This window comes from Mus caroli, chromosome 2 (genome assembly GCF_900094665.2).
Source record: "Mus caroli chromosome 2, CAROLI_EIJ_v1.1, whole genome shotgun sequence".
NCBI classification, from domain to species: domain Eukaryota; kingdom Metazoa; phylum Chordata; class Mammalia; order Rodentia; family Muridae; genus Mus; species Mus caroli.
The window spans coordinates 18,450,914-18,466,918 of record NC_034571.1 but is presented as its reverse complement, the minus strand read 5'-3'; the positions used below and the strand labels follow the sequence as shown (position 1 = coordinate 18,466,918).

The 16,005-nt window shown below is 38.0% G+C and overlaps 1 protein-coding gene across 1 annotated transcript in view; it reads right to left on the bottom strand.

The window, feature by feature from the left end:
- Myo3a (myosin IIIA) overlaps positions 1-16,005 on the bottom strand; it is a 229,092-nt gene that overhangs the window by 143,159 nt on the left and 69,928 nt on the right. Inside the window, exon 10 of the mRNA XM_021155802.1 lies at positions 2,532-2,631. Coding sequence (XP_021011461.1) covers positions 2,532-2,631 — 100 coding nt within the window. The remainder of the gene's footprint in view (positions 1-2,531; positions 2,632-16,005) is intronic.

Sequence of the window (16,005 nt, the reverse complement as noted above, 5' to 3'; positions counted from 1 at the left end):
TATTTATAATAGCCAGAAGCTGGAAAGAACCCAGATGCCCCTCAACAGAGGAATGGATACAGAAAATGTTGTACATTTACACCATGGAGTACTACTCAGCTATTAAAAAGAATGAATTTATGAAATTCCTAGGCAAATGGAAGGACCTGTAGGGCATCATCCTCAGTGAGGTAACCTAATCACAAAAGAACTCACATTATATGTACTCACTGATAAGTGGATATTAGCCCAGAAACTTAGAATACTCAAGATAGAAGATACAATTTGCAAAACACATGAAACTCAAGAAGAATGAAGACNAAAGTGTGGACACTTTTCCCCTTCTTAGAATTGGGAACAAAACACCCATGGAAGCAGTTACAGAGACAAAGTTTGGAGCTGTGACGAAAGGATGGACCATCTAGAGACTGCCGTACCCCGGGATCCATCCCATAATCAGCCTCCAAACGCTGACACCATTGCATACTCTAGCAACATTTTGCTGCAAGGACCCTTATATAGCTGTCTCTTGTGAGACTATGCTGGAGCATAGCAAACACAGAAGTGGATGCTCACAGTCAGCTATTGGATGATTCACAGGACCCCCAAATGGAGGAGTTAGAAAAAGTACCCAAGGAGCTAAAGGGGTCTGCAACCCTATAGGTGGAATAATAATATGAACTAACCAGTACCCCCCCAGTGCTCGTGTCTCTAGCTGCATATGTATCAGAAGATGGTCTATTTGGCCATCATTGGAAAGAGAGGCCCATTGGTCTTGCAAACTTTATATGCCTCAGTACAGGAGAATGCCAGGGCCAAAAAGTGGGAGTGCGTGGGTAGGGGAGTGGGGGGAGGGTATGGGGGACTTTTGGGATTTCATTGGAAATGTAAATGAAGAAAATACCTAATTAAAGAAAATAAAAATAAAATTAATAAAAGAACAAAAATCTAAAACCCAGACAACAGATGTGCCATATTAATATGCAAGCCGGTTACAGGATTGGCAAAATATTTCCAGTTCTCAATCTACATCTTCACCACACTAGGAGATTTGATAGGAAATGTCAGAAAGAACAATCTCTGCCTTAACAGATACTATTGGATTTCAAGATCAGTAATGATCGGGGGGCGGGGGGGGAATATTTTAAGAAAGCTGTTTTTATACCCCGAATTTACCTGAATGACTGTGTTAGTCATCTTTGAACAAATGCTTGAGATAAATCAACTTATAAAGAAAAATGAATTGTTTTCTAGGCTTAAAATGATATTTCTTCCCTTGCTTTTGGTTCTAGATGGAGCTGTACATTACAGTGGGAACATGTGCCTCATATCACAGAGAGAAATGGAGGTTGGGGTCAGGGACCTACCTACATTCTCTTTTAAGGACATGCCTCAGATTGAACTAAGACTTCCCACCAGGTTCCATCTCTTAATGCTTCCACTCTCGCCCAACAGTGGCACAGGTTGGACCTCAAAGGGACAGTCCAGATGCAAAGGAAACAGATTGCTTCTGTTCAGAATGTCTTGGGTTTTGTGAAATTTTTGAGTAAAATATTCAGGCATTAATCAGAAGGATTAACAACTAAATTACTGTTGACCAGACCAGACAGAGATCTCTCCTTTACTCAGCGGAGCCATTTATTTCTCTAATGACTAGATTAATCTGGAATACAGACGGAGGAGACGAGAGCCTGTGGTTTACTGGTTTGGACCTGTATCATCTGAGGCAACAATAATGAGAAGTTTCAAGCACAATGACATGTCCTCAGAGTGTGAGCAGGAGCTCTGTGATTTGTGAGGAGAACCATGGATAACAGCCTCATTATGGCATCTCAGAAGCTTCTGTGTCCTGCCACCAAGAGCCAGCAGAGGAAGGAGACGGAGGATATATGTAACATGTAAGAAATAGACTGTCTAATGAGTAAGCCATACCTTTGAGACTCCCAGAAATTACTGAGAAGAAACATTTGTGACCTAACAACTCACATTTTAGAGATCTCACTTCTTTGTCATTTGAGTATTAAAAAATGACAGCAAGCCAGAAAGATGTGGAAATGTGATATTTTAAAGATAGGAGAAATAAGAAGAGATGAATTATGAACTGAACTGACCAAGGTAATCCTACTTTGCTTTAGTTGACTCCATTTGTGTCCTTCACCAAACCTCCTCCAGACCATATGCATGTATGCACACATACACATGTACACAGATATCATGTATGACATTACAAATGATATTTAAAAAACCCCTTTGTATGCATCATTTCTTTAAATAAAAAGAATGCAGAGATGGAATGGAGAGATGGCTCAGAGTTTAGAGCAATTGTTTCTCTTTCAGTGGACCCAGGTTCCATTGCCAGCACCCACATGGTAACTCACAACTATCTATAACTGCAGTTGTAGCTTATCTCATGCCTTCTTCTCTCCTCTGTGGGCACCAGCCATGCACATGGTGCACAGACATAAAGCAGACAAAATACTCACACATATAAAATAAACAATTATAAATCTCTAAAATTACAATGTTTAAATTTAATTAAACTCAAATCTTACCTCATCCAGAACATCTAGGGTTGCCAAATCGTCTACATCCTTCAGACTGGAAATGAGAGATCTATTTAAGTTACCTTTCTTGGTATGAATTCGTTCATGCCTGTGAAGAAAATCCATTTCTGACTTAGAAACTTATTGCTGATCTGTGTGGAAGGTTTAGGTTTTAGGGGACTGGAAAGCTCTTCTGTTCTGTTTATAGTGAATGAAATTTGCTAGAACATAATCATCACATTTTGGATCTTTAGTTTTCTCTTCGGCATTAGGAAAACACCACATAGTAAACTTACAGTGACTCACAAATGATCAAAGGGTTATCATTTCTATATGAACCCTCCTTGAGTAATTTGAAATGGAAAAGGAAGGATTATCACCAAACTCATTAAAAATATGAAGTATCATTGTCATTTCTATATGTGGTTGAAACTATTACAGGATATTGAATTTGGAACTCTGAATTCACTTGGGATCTGATTTTTTTTCCTGAGGTAATGTTAGGCCACTGGCAGTAGAAATACAGTCATTTTCAAATTTTTGCCAGAATACACATTACAAACTTTTAAAATATCAAATGAGTACATAGAAAACTGATTTCAGTTTTGGTTCCAAGTCTCCCAACCCCTAACAAGGAAGCTATCTGAATCTGTTATCTGCTAGCAAAGAAAGAAATAGTTTTCTCCAATGGAATCTCACAGGGTATATTAACCACACATAGGGGTAGGTTCTGTGGTCAGCCATAGATGGCCAACACAAAACAAACTCAATGATATATTTATAGATTCACAAGGTTCTATGCAAGTTGCTAGAGGAAGAAAGGAATCAATAGCTCTACCCATTGGTAATTTACATAGTCCACGACAATGGCCAGCATGTACAACAGTCACTTATATTTCTGTGATAACCAACAGTTATCTAATTGGATGTAAGGAGAAAAATTGTGCATAGTTTTTCTACACATTTTCTGTATTAAGCAGGCATCATCTTTTTATATTCTGTTACACATGAAGAGATTAATTTGTTTTGATATATTTAAAAAATAGAAAAAGAAATCCAATTATCCATTCAACTGAGGACAGTCTCTAGATTTGTCATCTCTTTCTCTAAGTCCATTAACATAAAAACTTGCTGAAGAATGACAAGGAGCAGCTGATAAAGAGCTGCTGAGGCCCAGTTTGCTTTTCTGTGAAGTCATCCTCTGTGATGGTTTTGGTTCTGGCTGTCAAACACCTAGACAAAATGTGGTTATATGATGCTTAATAATCCCAGATGGTACCTCATTTTTCTCTGGAAAAACTTAACATTTTTCTAGCACAAAACTCATGGTCTTCACAATACTGTAGCACTTTTAGTATCATTGCCTATCTCTGGGCACAACATCCTCCAACAGACCAGGTATTTTAAACAATCTGTACTAGCCCCTCTTTGATTTCCTGCTTGGAGTTGTTTCCCATTTATGTGAGGAAATTTCCACTTATCCTTCACACATAAGTGTAGATACACCCACTCCAGGAGTCATTAGAAAACTGGACAGAACACACTAGTCAAGTTCTCCAGTTGGTTAAGTGAATATATGCTCATAGTTTCTACCAGAGACTGAAAACACAGGTTTATTCATATTCCTATCTGTGGATACAAAGATGTGGAAGATAACAGCTTACCTGAATTTTATCATTTCCTTTAACATGATAGTATGCCTGCTGAAATAAACTGAATGTTCTTGTGTTTCAGTAGACAAAAATCCTCTAAATAATAAGGTGTAATGTTGAGTATTTTCTTTTTTTTTTTTAACATTTTTTATTACGTATTTTCCTCAATTACATTTCCAATGCTATCCCAAAAGTCCCCCATACCCCCCCCCTTCCCTACCCACCCATTCCCATTTTTTTGGCCCTGGTGTTCCCCTGTACTGGGGCATATAAAGTTTGNATGTCCAATGGGCCTCTCTTTCCAGTGATGGCCGACTAGGCCATCTTTTGATACATATGCAGCTAGAGTCAAGAGCTCCGGGGTACTGGTTAGTTCATAATGTTGTTCCACCTATAGGGTTGCAGATCCCTTTAGCTCCTTGGGTACTTTCTCTAGCTCCTCCATTGGGAGCCCTGTGATCCATCCAAAAGCTGACTGTGAGCATCCACTTCTGAATTTTCAAAAGTAAATACCTAGTTTTTCATAAGATAGTCCAAATGTCTCAGTTTTCCCACACTATTGAATATCTCCTCAATCATGACTATTTATAGTTCTGGTCAGCTTCATGTCTCTAGTGTCAAGTCATTTTAAATATATATACATTGATCTTTCAGATTTTGCTACATGCCAAGTGCAATATACCAGAACTATGTGAAAAATAAATTATGTATTTTCTAAATGTACATGAGAAATTTTGATCTACAGATTTTGTAACATCACTTTCTTTTGAACTTCCTCTTATCTGTGCTGTTGAACACAAACCCAAGGGTGTAGTTAAAGCTAGTCTACATTTATTGATACCTTGTTATGTTGAAGACACTTCTTCTAAATCCAGGCAAATGAGAATTGTGTGCACTGTCATTACTCTTATTTAATATGGTGTTCAAAGCCTTAACTAAAACAGTAAGACAAAAGTAAGAAAAGCAAGAATAAAAGCGATACATACAAATAAAAGTTCCACTAGACAAAATCAACACATGAAAATCAGTAGCTGTTCTCCATATCAGTAGTAAACTTGGCAAGATAGAAATCAAGAATAAATTCCCATTCATGATAATTCAAAATAGAAAACAACTCATTTTTTAAAAAAATTCATTTTTAGAAACAATTGAAATGCCCAAAGAGAGTTCTAAATGCATATTTCAGGATGGTTTTATATTTTTAATATCTTTTTTTCCTGGTCTTTATTTCATAGAACTGGTTGACATTTTTGTTACTTTGTTGAATGTTTGCTTACTTTTAAGTCTCAGAGGAAGCAAAGTCAAATTCGTTCTATAAGACTTCATCTTCTTGTGAAAAGTACAGCTTGTGAACCAGACCGTATCTCCTATTTACTCAGTAATACAGGAGAGACATAGCTTCACACTATAAATAATTTCTTTTTGTTATCAAAGGTCACCAATACCCTTGGGGCTAGTTATTATAGCTTCAGTTTTATACACTGAAGAAAGCAACAACCCCTGCTGCCCTGAAGTTAAAATTTCATCTTTACTATGTAGTTGTATGCCTGTAAAGGAACAGCTTTGTTTGCTTTGCTTTAGTTAAAAATACTCTTGTAAATAGCAACCCCTATCATCTAAGGTGATCCAGAAGCTGCTGGGATTGAAGAGCAATCCTTGTCAAACAGAAATCTCATCAATGCTTTTGTGTTGATTTCCTATCCATCTTTACATTTCAGTAACAAAGACACCTATTAGAACCAATGGGGATTCAGACTTTCACTGCTGTGCACTGGAAAGCTAGTATTTATTTCCTTGCTTCTTAGCTCCTTTGCCTTATGTGTGCCATCTAGAACTGATGGTGAAAAAGAAGACAGCACCAGCCTAGACAGCTCTCTGGACCATCCTGTCAGCTACAGTAATTGATGCTGCAATTGCCTGGTCACTACTCAAGTTTGAACTGCCCTTTCCATTCACAGAGACCCAATACTTCCTTAAAGATGTATTTTCATCTGGCATGAAGAGATGTGTATATGTTCATTAAACTTGTGGCTATGCCAGAAGGGAGGTGAGGTTGGAAAGCTACATAGGAAAGTCTGAAAACTGGAAACTTAAGCTGATACTTAAAGCTCATACTTCATTGAACAATCACAAACAAGTAGAAATAATTTCATCTTTTTGGTCTAGTTACTGTTTACCTCTTTGCTTCTAATGGAGGAACTTCCTAGACATTGAGCAAAAAGGTCAAGTCTTTTGCTATGTTTGCTTTCTCAGTTCACTGCTGTGACCATCTCCTCTCCTGTGGCATCCATCAGCATCCAGTAATTTAGGACCTCTCATTTGCAAACACTCTCTTCTTGATCCCTCTCCCCTTAGCCCCTCTTCTCATCCCCTCACAGCTATACCTCTAAGCAAGTTCACAGTCCAGTCTCTTCATTTTGCTATTTTCCTTCATTTCTCTCCATTCTGCTAAGGCGACACTTGCCAAAATCATCAGAGAACATGTTGTTTATTTGTCATTCTATGGTACAGGCAACTCTACTCTTCTTGATACACCTATTTACCTGGCTTGTGAGAGACCACATTCCCCTTTGTTTCTCCTCTGAGAGCCACATTTCCCCACTTTCTAGCTCTGGTTCATCTGTCTGTCTCTAAGCATGATCTTCTTCATGAATACCATGGACAGCCTTCACCTTTTATTGTTGGCACCCACTCAGTAAGCTCACTGCATGCCATGTCATTGAACACTTCAACAAACAAATGACTATCAAGCTGTGTCCGACATGAATCTCTCCTGTAGACTCTTATACCAGACTATCTACTCAATGAACACTACCTTGATAATTACCCAGTCTGTTAAATTCAGCACAATTACAGCAGAATATATCACTAATTTCACCTTGTATGAATAAATACAAGGGATATGCTGTCACCCATGTTCTGAGATCACAAACACTAAAGTTTGGGGTGCCTGATGGATATAGGAGAAATATATAAACATTACAAATATAACTTTTTGATATGTAATACAATCGTGTATATGTAACACATTCAGATGGCTCTCTATTGATACAGGTTTTGAATTAATGGATTCAATCAATGTAGATAGAAAATATTTGGAAAAAAAATCTTCCTTCACATAACTTGTATGAATATTTTTCATGTCATCATTTTTTAAAGAATGCATTATAATCTAAAGGTCACTTAAAGTATACAGAAGATTATACTTAAATTATTTACATAAGGGATTTGAGTGTCTGAGGATTTTGTCACCTGTGGGAGCCCTGTAAATATTCCTTGTGAATATAACGTGATACCACATGTATGTGTGCAAATACACACTTGTGCAAACATAAACAGAAATATACACACTTTGTATATATACACATACATACACACATATATCACATGATTTTAACAGATCATGATATTGTCAAATTTATATAAGAATCAACTACAAGTAATGATAACACATTCAAATTTGTTTCTATTACCAGAATTGCCATAGTTAGATATTTATGGATTTCCTTTTCTTTCTTTTTGGTAAGATATTATGAATCTGACTTCAGAGTTTTCACTCAAAAACAAAGCCCACCAGAGTGTGTATGAGTAAGTGTGTGTGTGTATGATCTCTGACTTCAAAATGAGTCAGATTTTTTCCAAACTTGCTAAGTGTAGCACTTTTATTTTCCCTTTTCTTCTATTATTTATTTTCCTCCAATTCCTCTTTCTCCTGTCCTCCTCTGTGTCCTTCCCCTGCTCTTCCATCTCCTCTCCCCTCTTCCTCTCTTTTTCTGCCATTTTGCAGGGATTATGAAAACAAACTAGGAAGCAAATGAGATCAGGACAGCTGAACAGCCAGCAATACAGTTTTACCTTGCTGGCAGAGAGGAAGGAGGGAAATATCATGTTGAATTCTACTCACAATATTCTGCTTTAAACTTGACTGCTGTCCCTAAGAAACATTCCTATCTATGGCTGGTGAGATGGTTCAGAGGATAGAGCCCTTGCTGCACAAGTGTCTCAGGTTTCTTTGGCTCTCAGCCATAGACATTACAACACACCTGGTGCTGCCCTGGGGTAGGACACCTTAATCAGGATCAGGAACCAGAACTTGGATGGGCCAGAGATGTGGGATAGAACCAAACAGGACCAGCAAAAAATAAACATCAGTGAAATGATTCCTAATGATATTACTCTACAATACTCATAGACCAGAGCCCAGCATAATCATCATCAGAGAGGTTTCATCCAGGCAACTGATATAGGAACAGATGCAGAAACCCACAACCAAACATTTGTTTGAGCTAATTAAGGGAAGAGGGGGAAGAAGGATTGAAGGAGCCAGAGAGGTAAAAGGACATCACAAGAATATGGCCCACAGAATCAACTAACCAAGTCTCATAGGGACTTACAGAGACTAAACAGACAGCCATGTATGCGTCTGACCTAGGTTCTCTGCATATATGCTATGGTTGTGTAGCTTGGTATTCTTGTGGGACTCCTTACAGTGGGAGTTGCACTGTCTCTGACTCTTTCTTGCTTTTGGGACTCCTTTTCTCCTACTGGGTTGGCTTGTCCAGTCTTAATAGGAAGGGAGGCACCTAATCTTACTGCAACTTGATATGCCATGTTTGGTTGATATCCATGGGAGGCCTGCCCTTTTCTGAATGGAAAAGGAGGAGGAAGAGATCTGGAGGAGAGGAGAGGTGGTGGTGGGAGACTGGAGGAGAAGAGGGAGGGAAAACTGCAGTCAGGATGTAATATATCAGAGAAGAATAAAAAAAACAAAACTTTTTTTAAAAAGAACATATAAACCTTATGAAGAAATTATACAGAGAAAGAAACAAAATTGAACTAGTTACAGTCTAAAAAGAAATGGAGAAAATCAAATCATGGCAGAAAAGCACTGAAACACTGCATCAAATGTGATTGAGTCTGCACAGAGATAAGGAGAAAACAAACAAAGAAACAAACAAATGTTCAATCAGTTCCAGGAGGCAGAGGAAGACAGATGAGGAGGCCATACCAGATAGCAAGTAAGACTGGTGAGGTAGAATCCACATTGAGGAGCTTGATAAAACTCCTTCATATCTCAAGAATTACTTATAGAATGATAGTTTGGAAACCAGGGGACTCACCATCTCCAGAATAGTGCATGGCATCACGGAGTAGGAGAGAAACAGTTATAATATCCAAGGAAGAGAAATAGTCCCTTGGGAATCTTCCAACTAACTAAACTGAGCTTCATGTTCAAACATTCCGGCCATTTAAAGAGTAAATACAACAGGACACATATAGCTACCCAAGAGAAGGAATAAGGAATTCAGAAAAGGTAAGGGTATATATTTCAAAACAAACAAAACAAGCAACGAAGTGTGGTGACCACTGAATTGATATAAACATAAGAAGGACTATAAACCACTAGGAATTATGGTTACAAAAGAATGCTAAACAGAGACAATGTCCACGGACAGTGTGATGATACAGAGATGAGGATGAATCAGCATAACTAGGCTAACTCGTCCTTTGTAGATAATGAAGAAAAGAATAAATATAACCTAGAGTTGAACCAAATTATGTCATCCACTTAAACTTTGGTAAAACAAAACAAAACAAAACAAAACAAAACAAAACAAAACAAAACAAAACAAAAGAGAAAGGACAGACTCATATAGATTCAAGTCATTACAGTTCCAACCTTATCACAGAAGTAAAAATAGTTACCATGTTATCAATTAACACCTGGGTTGGCATGTTATTCAAATTAACTTTCTAAACAATGACATCCCAATTGGTTCAACTACACTGTGAATAGGTTGCCCACTTTAACTTTAGCTGTCACCACAGTGTTTGTATTTAATAAAATTCTTTCAAAAGTCATAGGAAATGCATGAACATAGATTATTTGATCAGTTACTACCTTACTAAGCAATATAAAACCTAATTACAGTATATCAAAGACAGATTAAAGTTAAGAATACTTTCCAATTCAGAATAAATAATGCAAGGCAGGCCAAAGAAGCTAAAAACCAAACAAAAATATTATATACACCGTGCCATGATTGGCAAGCTCTGCAATGATAAAGAGTACAGAAACTCATTAAAAAAAATCACTCTGAGAGGTCAGACCTAAAGGATGACTTGAGCAAGATTCAGTTTCTCTACTTTCCGAAAGAAGGAGCCACTTGCAAAGCTCATTTCCAGAAATTACAATCTAGGCTTGTATTCTATTCTTTGGCAATTCAAAAGGTACGGTAGACTCAGACAGAGATCTTTAAGGCCATGTAGAATCGGGATCCAGCACCTCTGCTTTGTAGTGTTGTGTGACCGTTCTGCCCCCTGTACTCTCAATTCCCTCCAGCAGTGATTCAACACTTCCCTCCATTTGGAGGCATCAACCTAAGTTACTCTTGGAATTACAGTATTAAAAGGTTTTTATGTTAATACTGATATTTCCTCACCTTGCCTATTCCAAATTGCTTCATAAAGCATTGCTTAGAAGTAGAGATACTCATAGGACATCCCCAAGAGCTTACTCATCTAGCTGCTTAACTCCAAACAACTTTAAGAGAACCCACAACCATACCATACGTTTATATACAAATTGAGAGATTTATAATCCCCAAGTACACAAACACTAGCTGTTGACTCTTCATCTCAGCTTAGTAACTGTCTGCCAGATCCAAAGGCAATCATCCTTTCAACACTCATTATTTACCACCAGCCTTTGTTAATATTATAATTGTCTTTCTCTAAACCTTTTTTCTTTTCTATTTTTGTTCTAAACTAGTTGCCACCTCTAGTCATTATAACAGAGTTGACAGATTCCTATGCCTTTATAAATTCTTATTTATAAAAGCAAATGCTGTAGTGTCTCATTCTTAAACTTGTATTCTATTAAATCTTTGTTCATTTGAGATACTCATAGCTCTAGCCTCATTTTCAAAGCTGTAGAGTTAAAACACACTCTGACTGAAGAGAAATATGTCTCCCTGAGTTCCTTGTTTGATTGTTGTGAGTCTTGCAAGAGGATGGAGATGCCACCCTTGTGACTGAAGATAAGCGTGTCTGTAATGAGAACTGGGCATCTGAAAAGGCCTCACCTACCATGATTTGCAGGGATGCTAGGAGGTCAAGTCTCAGCCAAAGACATTTAAATATAGATGTTAGATGCACATAATAGGGATTGAGTTAGCCTGTTAGAAAAATTGTAATAACTTAAATTCAGGAAGAAACACAAGGAGAAGATGTCATATGGTTAACATGAAAGATGGAAATTACAGCACTGTATGTCTTGGGATAGTCATTATTCACTTTTAGAACCAAAGAAATACTTTCGCCTGGCAGGACACACGATTTGTAAGCTAGAACAGGCCACCACTGCCTTCTGCTGCAAAGGATGCAGGTTCAGCCTTTCTGGCCTTCAGTACTGTCTGCTCTCCAAAGTTCTCAAATCCTATTCCTGAGTTTAAAAGCATACATATATGACTTCCTTTGAGCATATCTTACCCTCATGATTTTGCTCAATCCATATAACATTTATTTTGTGGCAACTCCATTTCATAAGACCAAGCCAGTTTATTTCTTCTATTCAAAGATTTCTTATTCCTTCTAGAAAGGGAAAATTTTGCTTCTTTTGGGCTTCCATAAGACCTAGTTTGTATCTCGTTTATGGAGCTGAAACTTTGCATAATGGTTATTTACATGAATGTCCTATCTTATCTATCTACTAGAGAATACTAACCCCTCCCCCCAAGCAGACTATAAAAAGGTTTATCCAGTCAGATCTTCTCATAAAATCATCCACCACTTCAGTAAATACAGAGACCACAGGATGCCATCACCACCTGTGACTTAAAGAGTACCAAAGGTAATAAATAATGAGTTTGCCTTTTGTTTGAGTGGCAGTCCTTGCCCCCTACACTCAGTCTTGCTTTTAACTGAAAATGTAAACCAGAAGAAAATAACAAGAGGTAACCAAGATAATTCCTGGATTTTCAGTTGTTACAATAGACGTGGAAATGTGACATTGTGAAGAAAAGGGACAAGAAAGTAATCTGGGACAAGGTACAAAGAATCAAGTTTGGAGATCTTGGGCGCAAACTCAGCTGAAGATCTAACACTCCCCAGAGGACTCTCCACACCACAGGCACCCTAATATACCCAGGATCTTAGGATCACTGGTGAGTAGAACACAACATCTGTTCCAAAACAACAAGGAGGGGCCTGTGACAGCAGGAACACAGGAAACCCACCTGACCAGTGACTATGGTTCATTCCAGTCTGCGCCAGCCCCAGGCCACCTTGGGTATGAACTCACTGGATAGTTCCGCAGGACCCAGAGGCCTCTCCACACTGCAGGTACCCTAGCAAACCCAGGATCATAGAAACACTGAGGAAAGTCAGCCTCCAGAGAGGGCTCTGACCCCAGGACACAGGTGAGAGTGCTATCTTGTATCCTGGGTCTCTCAGTGACCATCCAAGCAGGAGAGCCCTTGGGACACAGAAGCAACAGAGCTTCTCCATCAGGGTCTCTTCTGGCCTTCATCTTCAGCCAGGAGGCAGAGCTGAGTGCAAGACCTCTGTGCACCTTCCCTGCAAGAGGAGAGCTTGGCTGCAGAGAGTGCTCTGACCACTGGGACTCAGGAGAGAGTTGAACTCTCAGGAGTGTTGACAGAGGCTAAAAGAATCACAGGAGGAACAAGCTCCAGCCAGAGACAGCTAGAACATCTAACACCAGAGATTACCAAATGGCAAAAGGCAAAGGTAAGAATCTTACTAACAGAAAGCCAGACCACTCGGTATCATCAGAACCCAGTACTCCCACCACAGCAAGTCCTGGATACCCCAACACACCTAAAAAGCAAGATTTAGATTTAAAATCATATCTCATGATGCTGGTAGAGGATTTTAAGAAGGGCATTAAAACTCACTTAAAAAAATATGAGAGAACACTGCTAAACTCATAGAAGTCCCTAAAGAGGAAGCACAACAATCACTTAAAGAATTACAGGAAAACACAACCAAACAGGTGATGGAATTGAACAAAACCATCTAAGAACTAAAAATGGAAGTAGAAACAATGAAGAAAATCCAAAGGGAGACAACTCTGGAGATAGAAATCCTAGGAAAGAAATCAGGAACCATAGATGTGAGCATCAGCAACAGAATACAAAAGATGGAAGAGAGAATCTCAGGTGCAGAAGATTCCATAGAAAACATGGACAAAACAATCAAAGAAAATGCAAAATGCAATACGATCCTAACTCAAAACATTCAGGAAATCCAGGACACAATGAGAAGACCAAACCTAAGGATAATAGGTAAAGATGAGAATGAACATTTTCAACTTAAAGGGCCAGTAAATATCTTCAACGAAATTATAGAAGAAAACTTCCCTAACCTAAAGAAAGAGATGCCCATGAACATACAAGAAGGCTACAGAACTCCAAATAGACCAGAAAAGAAATAATCAGAACAACAAATGCACTAAATCAAGATAGAATATTAAAAGCAGTAAGGCAAAAGGGCCAAGGAACATATAAAGGCAGACCTATTAGAATTATACCAGACTTCGTACCAGGGACTATGAAAGCCAGAAGATTCTGGACAGATGTTATACAGACCCTAAGAGAACACAAATGCCAGCCCAGGCTACTATAAGCAGCAAAAATCACAATTACCATAGATGGAGAAAACAAAGTACTCCATGACAAAACAATATCTTTCCATGAATCCAGCCCTTCAAAGGATAATAAAGAGNAAACTCAAACACAAGGAGGGAAATTATGCCACAGAAAAAGCAAGAAAGTAATCCTTCAACAAACCTAAAAGAAAATAGCCACAAGAACAGAATCCTAACTCTAACAACAAAAATAACAGGAAGCAACAATTACTTTTCCTTAAAATCGCTTAATAGCAATAGATTCAATTCCCCATTTAAAAGACATAGACTAACAGACTGGCTACATAAACAGGACCCAACATTTTGCTGCATACAGGAAACCTACCACAGTTACAAAGACAGAAACTACCTCAGGGTAAAAGGATTGAAAACAATTTCCAAGAAAATGGTCCAAAGAAACTAGCTGGAGTAGCCATTCTAATATCAAATAAAATCAAATTACAACCCAAAGTTATCAAAAAAGAGAAGGGGCACTTCAAAATCATCAAAGGTAAAATCTTACAGGATGAACTCTCAATTCTGAATATCTATGCTTCAAATGGAAGAGCATCTACATTCATTAAGGAAACTATAGTAAAACTCAAAGCACACATTGCACCTCACACAATAATAGTAGGAGACTTAAACACCCGACTCTGATCAATGGACAGATCCTGGAAACAGAAACTAAACAGGGACACAGTGAAACTAACAGAAGTTATGAAACAAATGGATTTAACAGATATCTACAGAACATTTTATCCTAAAACAAAAGGATATACCTTCTTCTCAGAACCTCATGGTACCTTCTGCAAAACTGACCATATAATTGGTCACAAAACAGGCCTCAACAGATACAAAAATACTGAAATTATCACATGCATCCTATCAGATAACCACGGATTAAGGCTAATCTTCAATAACAACATAAATAATAGAAAGTCAACATTCATGTGGAAGCTGAACAACACTCTACTCAATGATACCTTGGTCAAGGAAGGAATAAAGAAAGAAATTAAGGACTTTTTGGAGTTTAATGAAAATGAAGCCACAACATACCCAAACTTATGGGACACAATGAAAACATTCCTAAGAGGAAAACTCATAGCTCTGAGTGCCCCCCAAAAGAAACTTGAGAGAACATACACTGGCAGCTTGACAGCACACCTAAAAGCTCTAGAACAAAAGGAAGCAAATTCACCCAAGAGGACTAGAGGGCAGGAAATAATCAAACTCAGGGCTGAAATCAACCAAGTGGAAACAAAAAGAACTATACAAAAAAAAAAAAAAATCGACCAAACCAGGAGCTGTATTTTTGATAAAATCAGCAAGATAGATAAACCCTTAACCAGACTAACTAGAGGGCACAGGGACAGCATCCTAATTAACAAAATGGGAAATGAAATGGATACATAACAACAGAATCTGAGGAAATCCAAAACATCATCAGGTCCCACTACATAAGCTATACTCAACAAAACTGGAAAACCTGGATGAAATGGACAATTTTCTAGACAGATACAGGTACCAAAGTTATATCAGGATCAGATTAATGATATAAACAGTCCTATATCTCCTAAAGAAATAGAAGCAGTCATTAATAGTCTCCCAACCAAAAAAATCCCAGGACCAGATGGGCTCAACACAGAGTTCTATCACACCTTCAAAGAAGACCTAATTCCAATTCTCCTCAAACTATTCCGAAAAACAGAAAGAAAAGGTACTCTACCCAAATCATTCTATGAAGCCACAATTACTCTGATACCTAAACCACATAAAGACCCAACAAAGAAATAGAACTTCAGACCAATATCCCGCATGAATATTGATGCAAAAATACTCAATAAAATTCTCAAACACCAAATCCAAGAACACATCAAAATCATCATCCATCATGATCAAGCAGGCTTTATTGCAGGGATGCAGGAATGGATGGCTTAATATACAGAAATCCATCAAAGTAATCCACTATATAAACATACTGAAAGACAAAAACCAAGTGATTATCTCATCAGATGCTGAGAAGGCATTTGACAATATCCAATACCCATTCATGATAAAAGTCTTAGAAAGATCAGGAATTCAGGCCCATATCTAAACATAATAAAAGCAATATACAGCAAACCAGTAGCCAACATCAAACTAAATGGAGAGAAACTTGAAGCAATCCCACTAAAATCAGGGA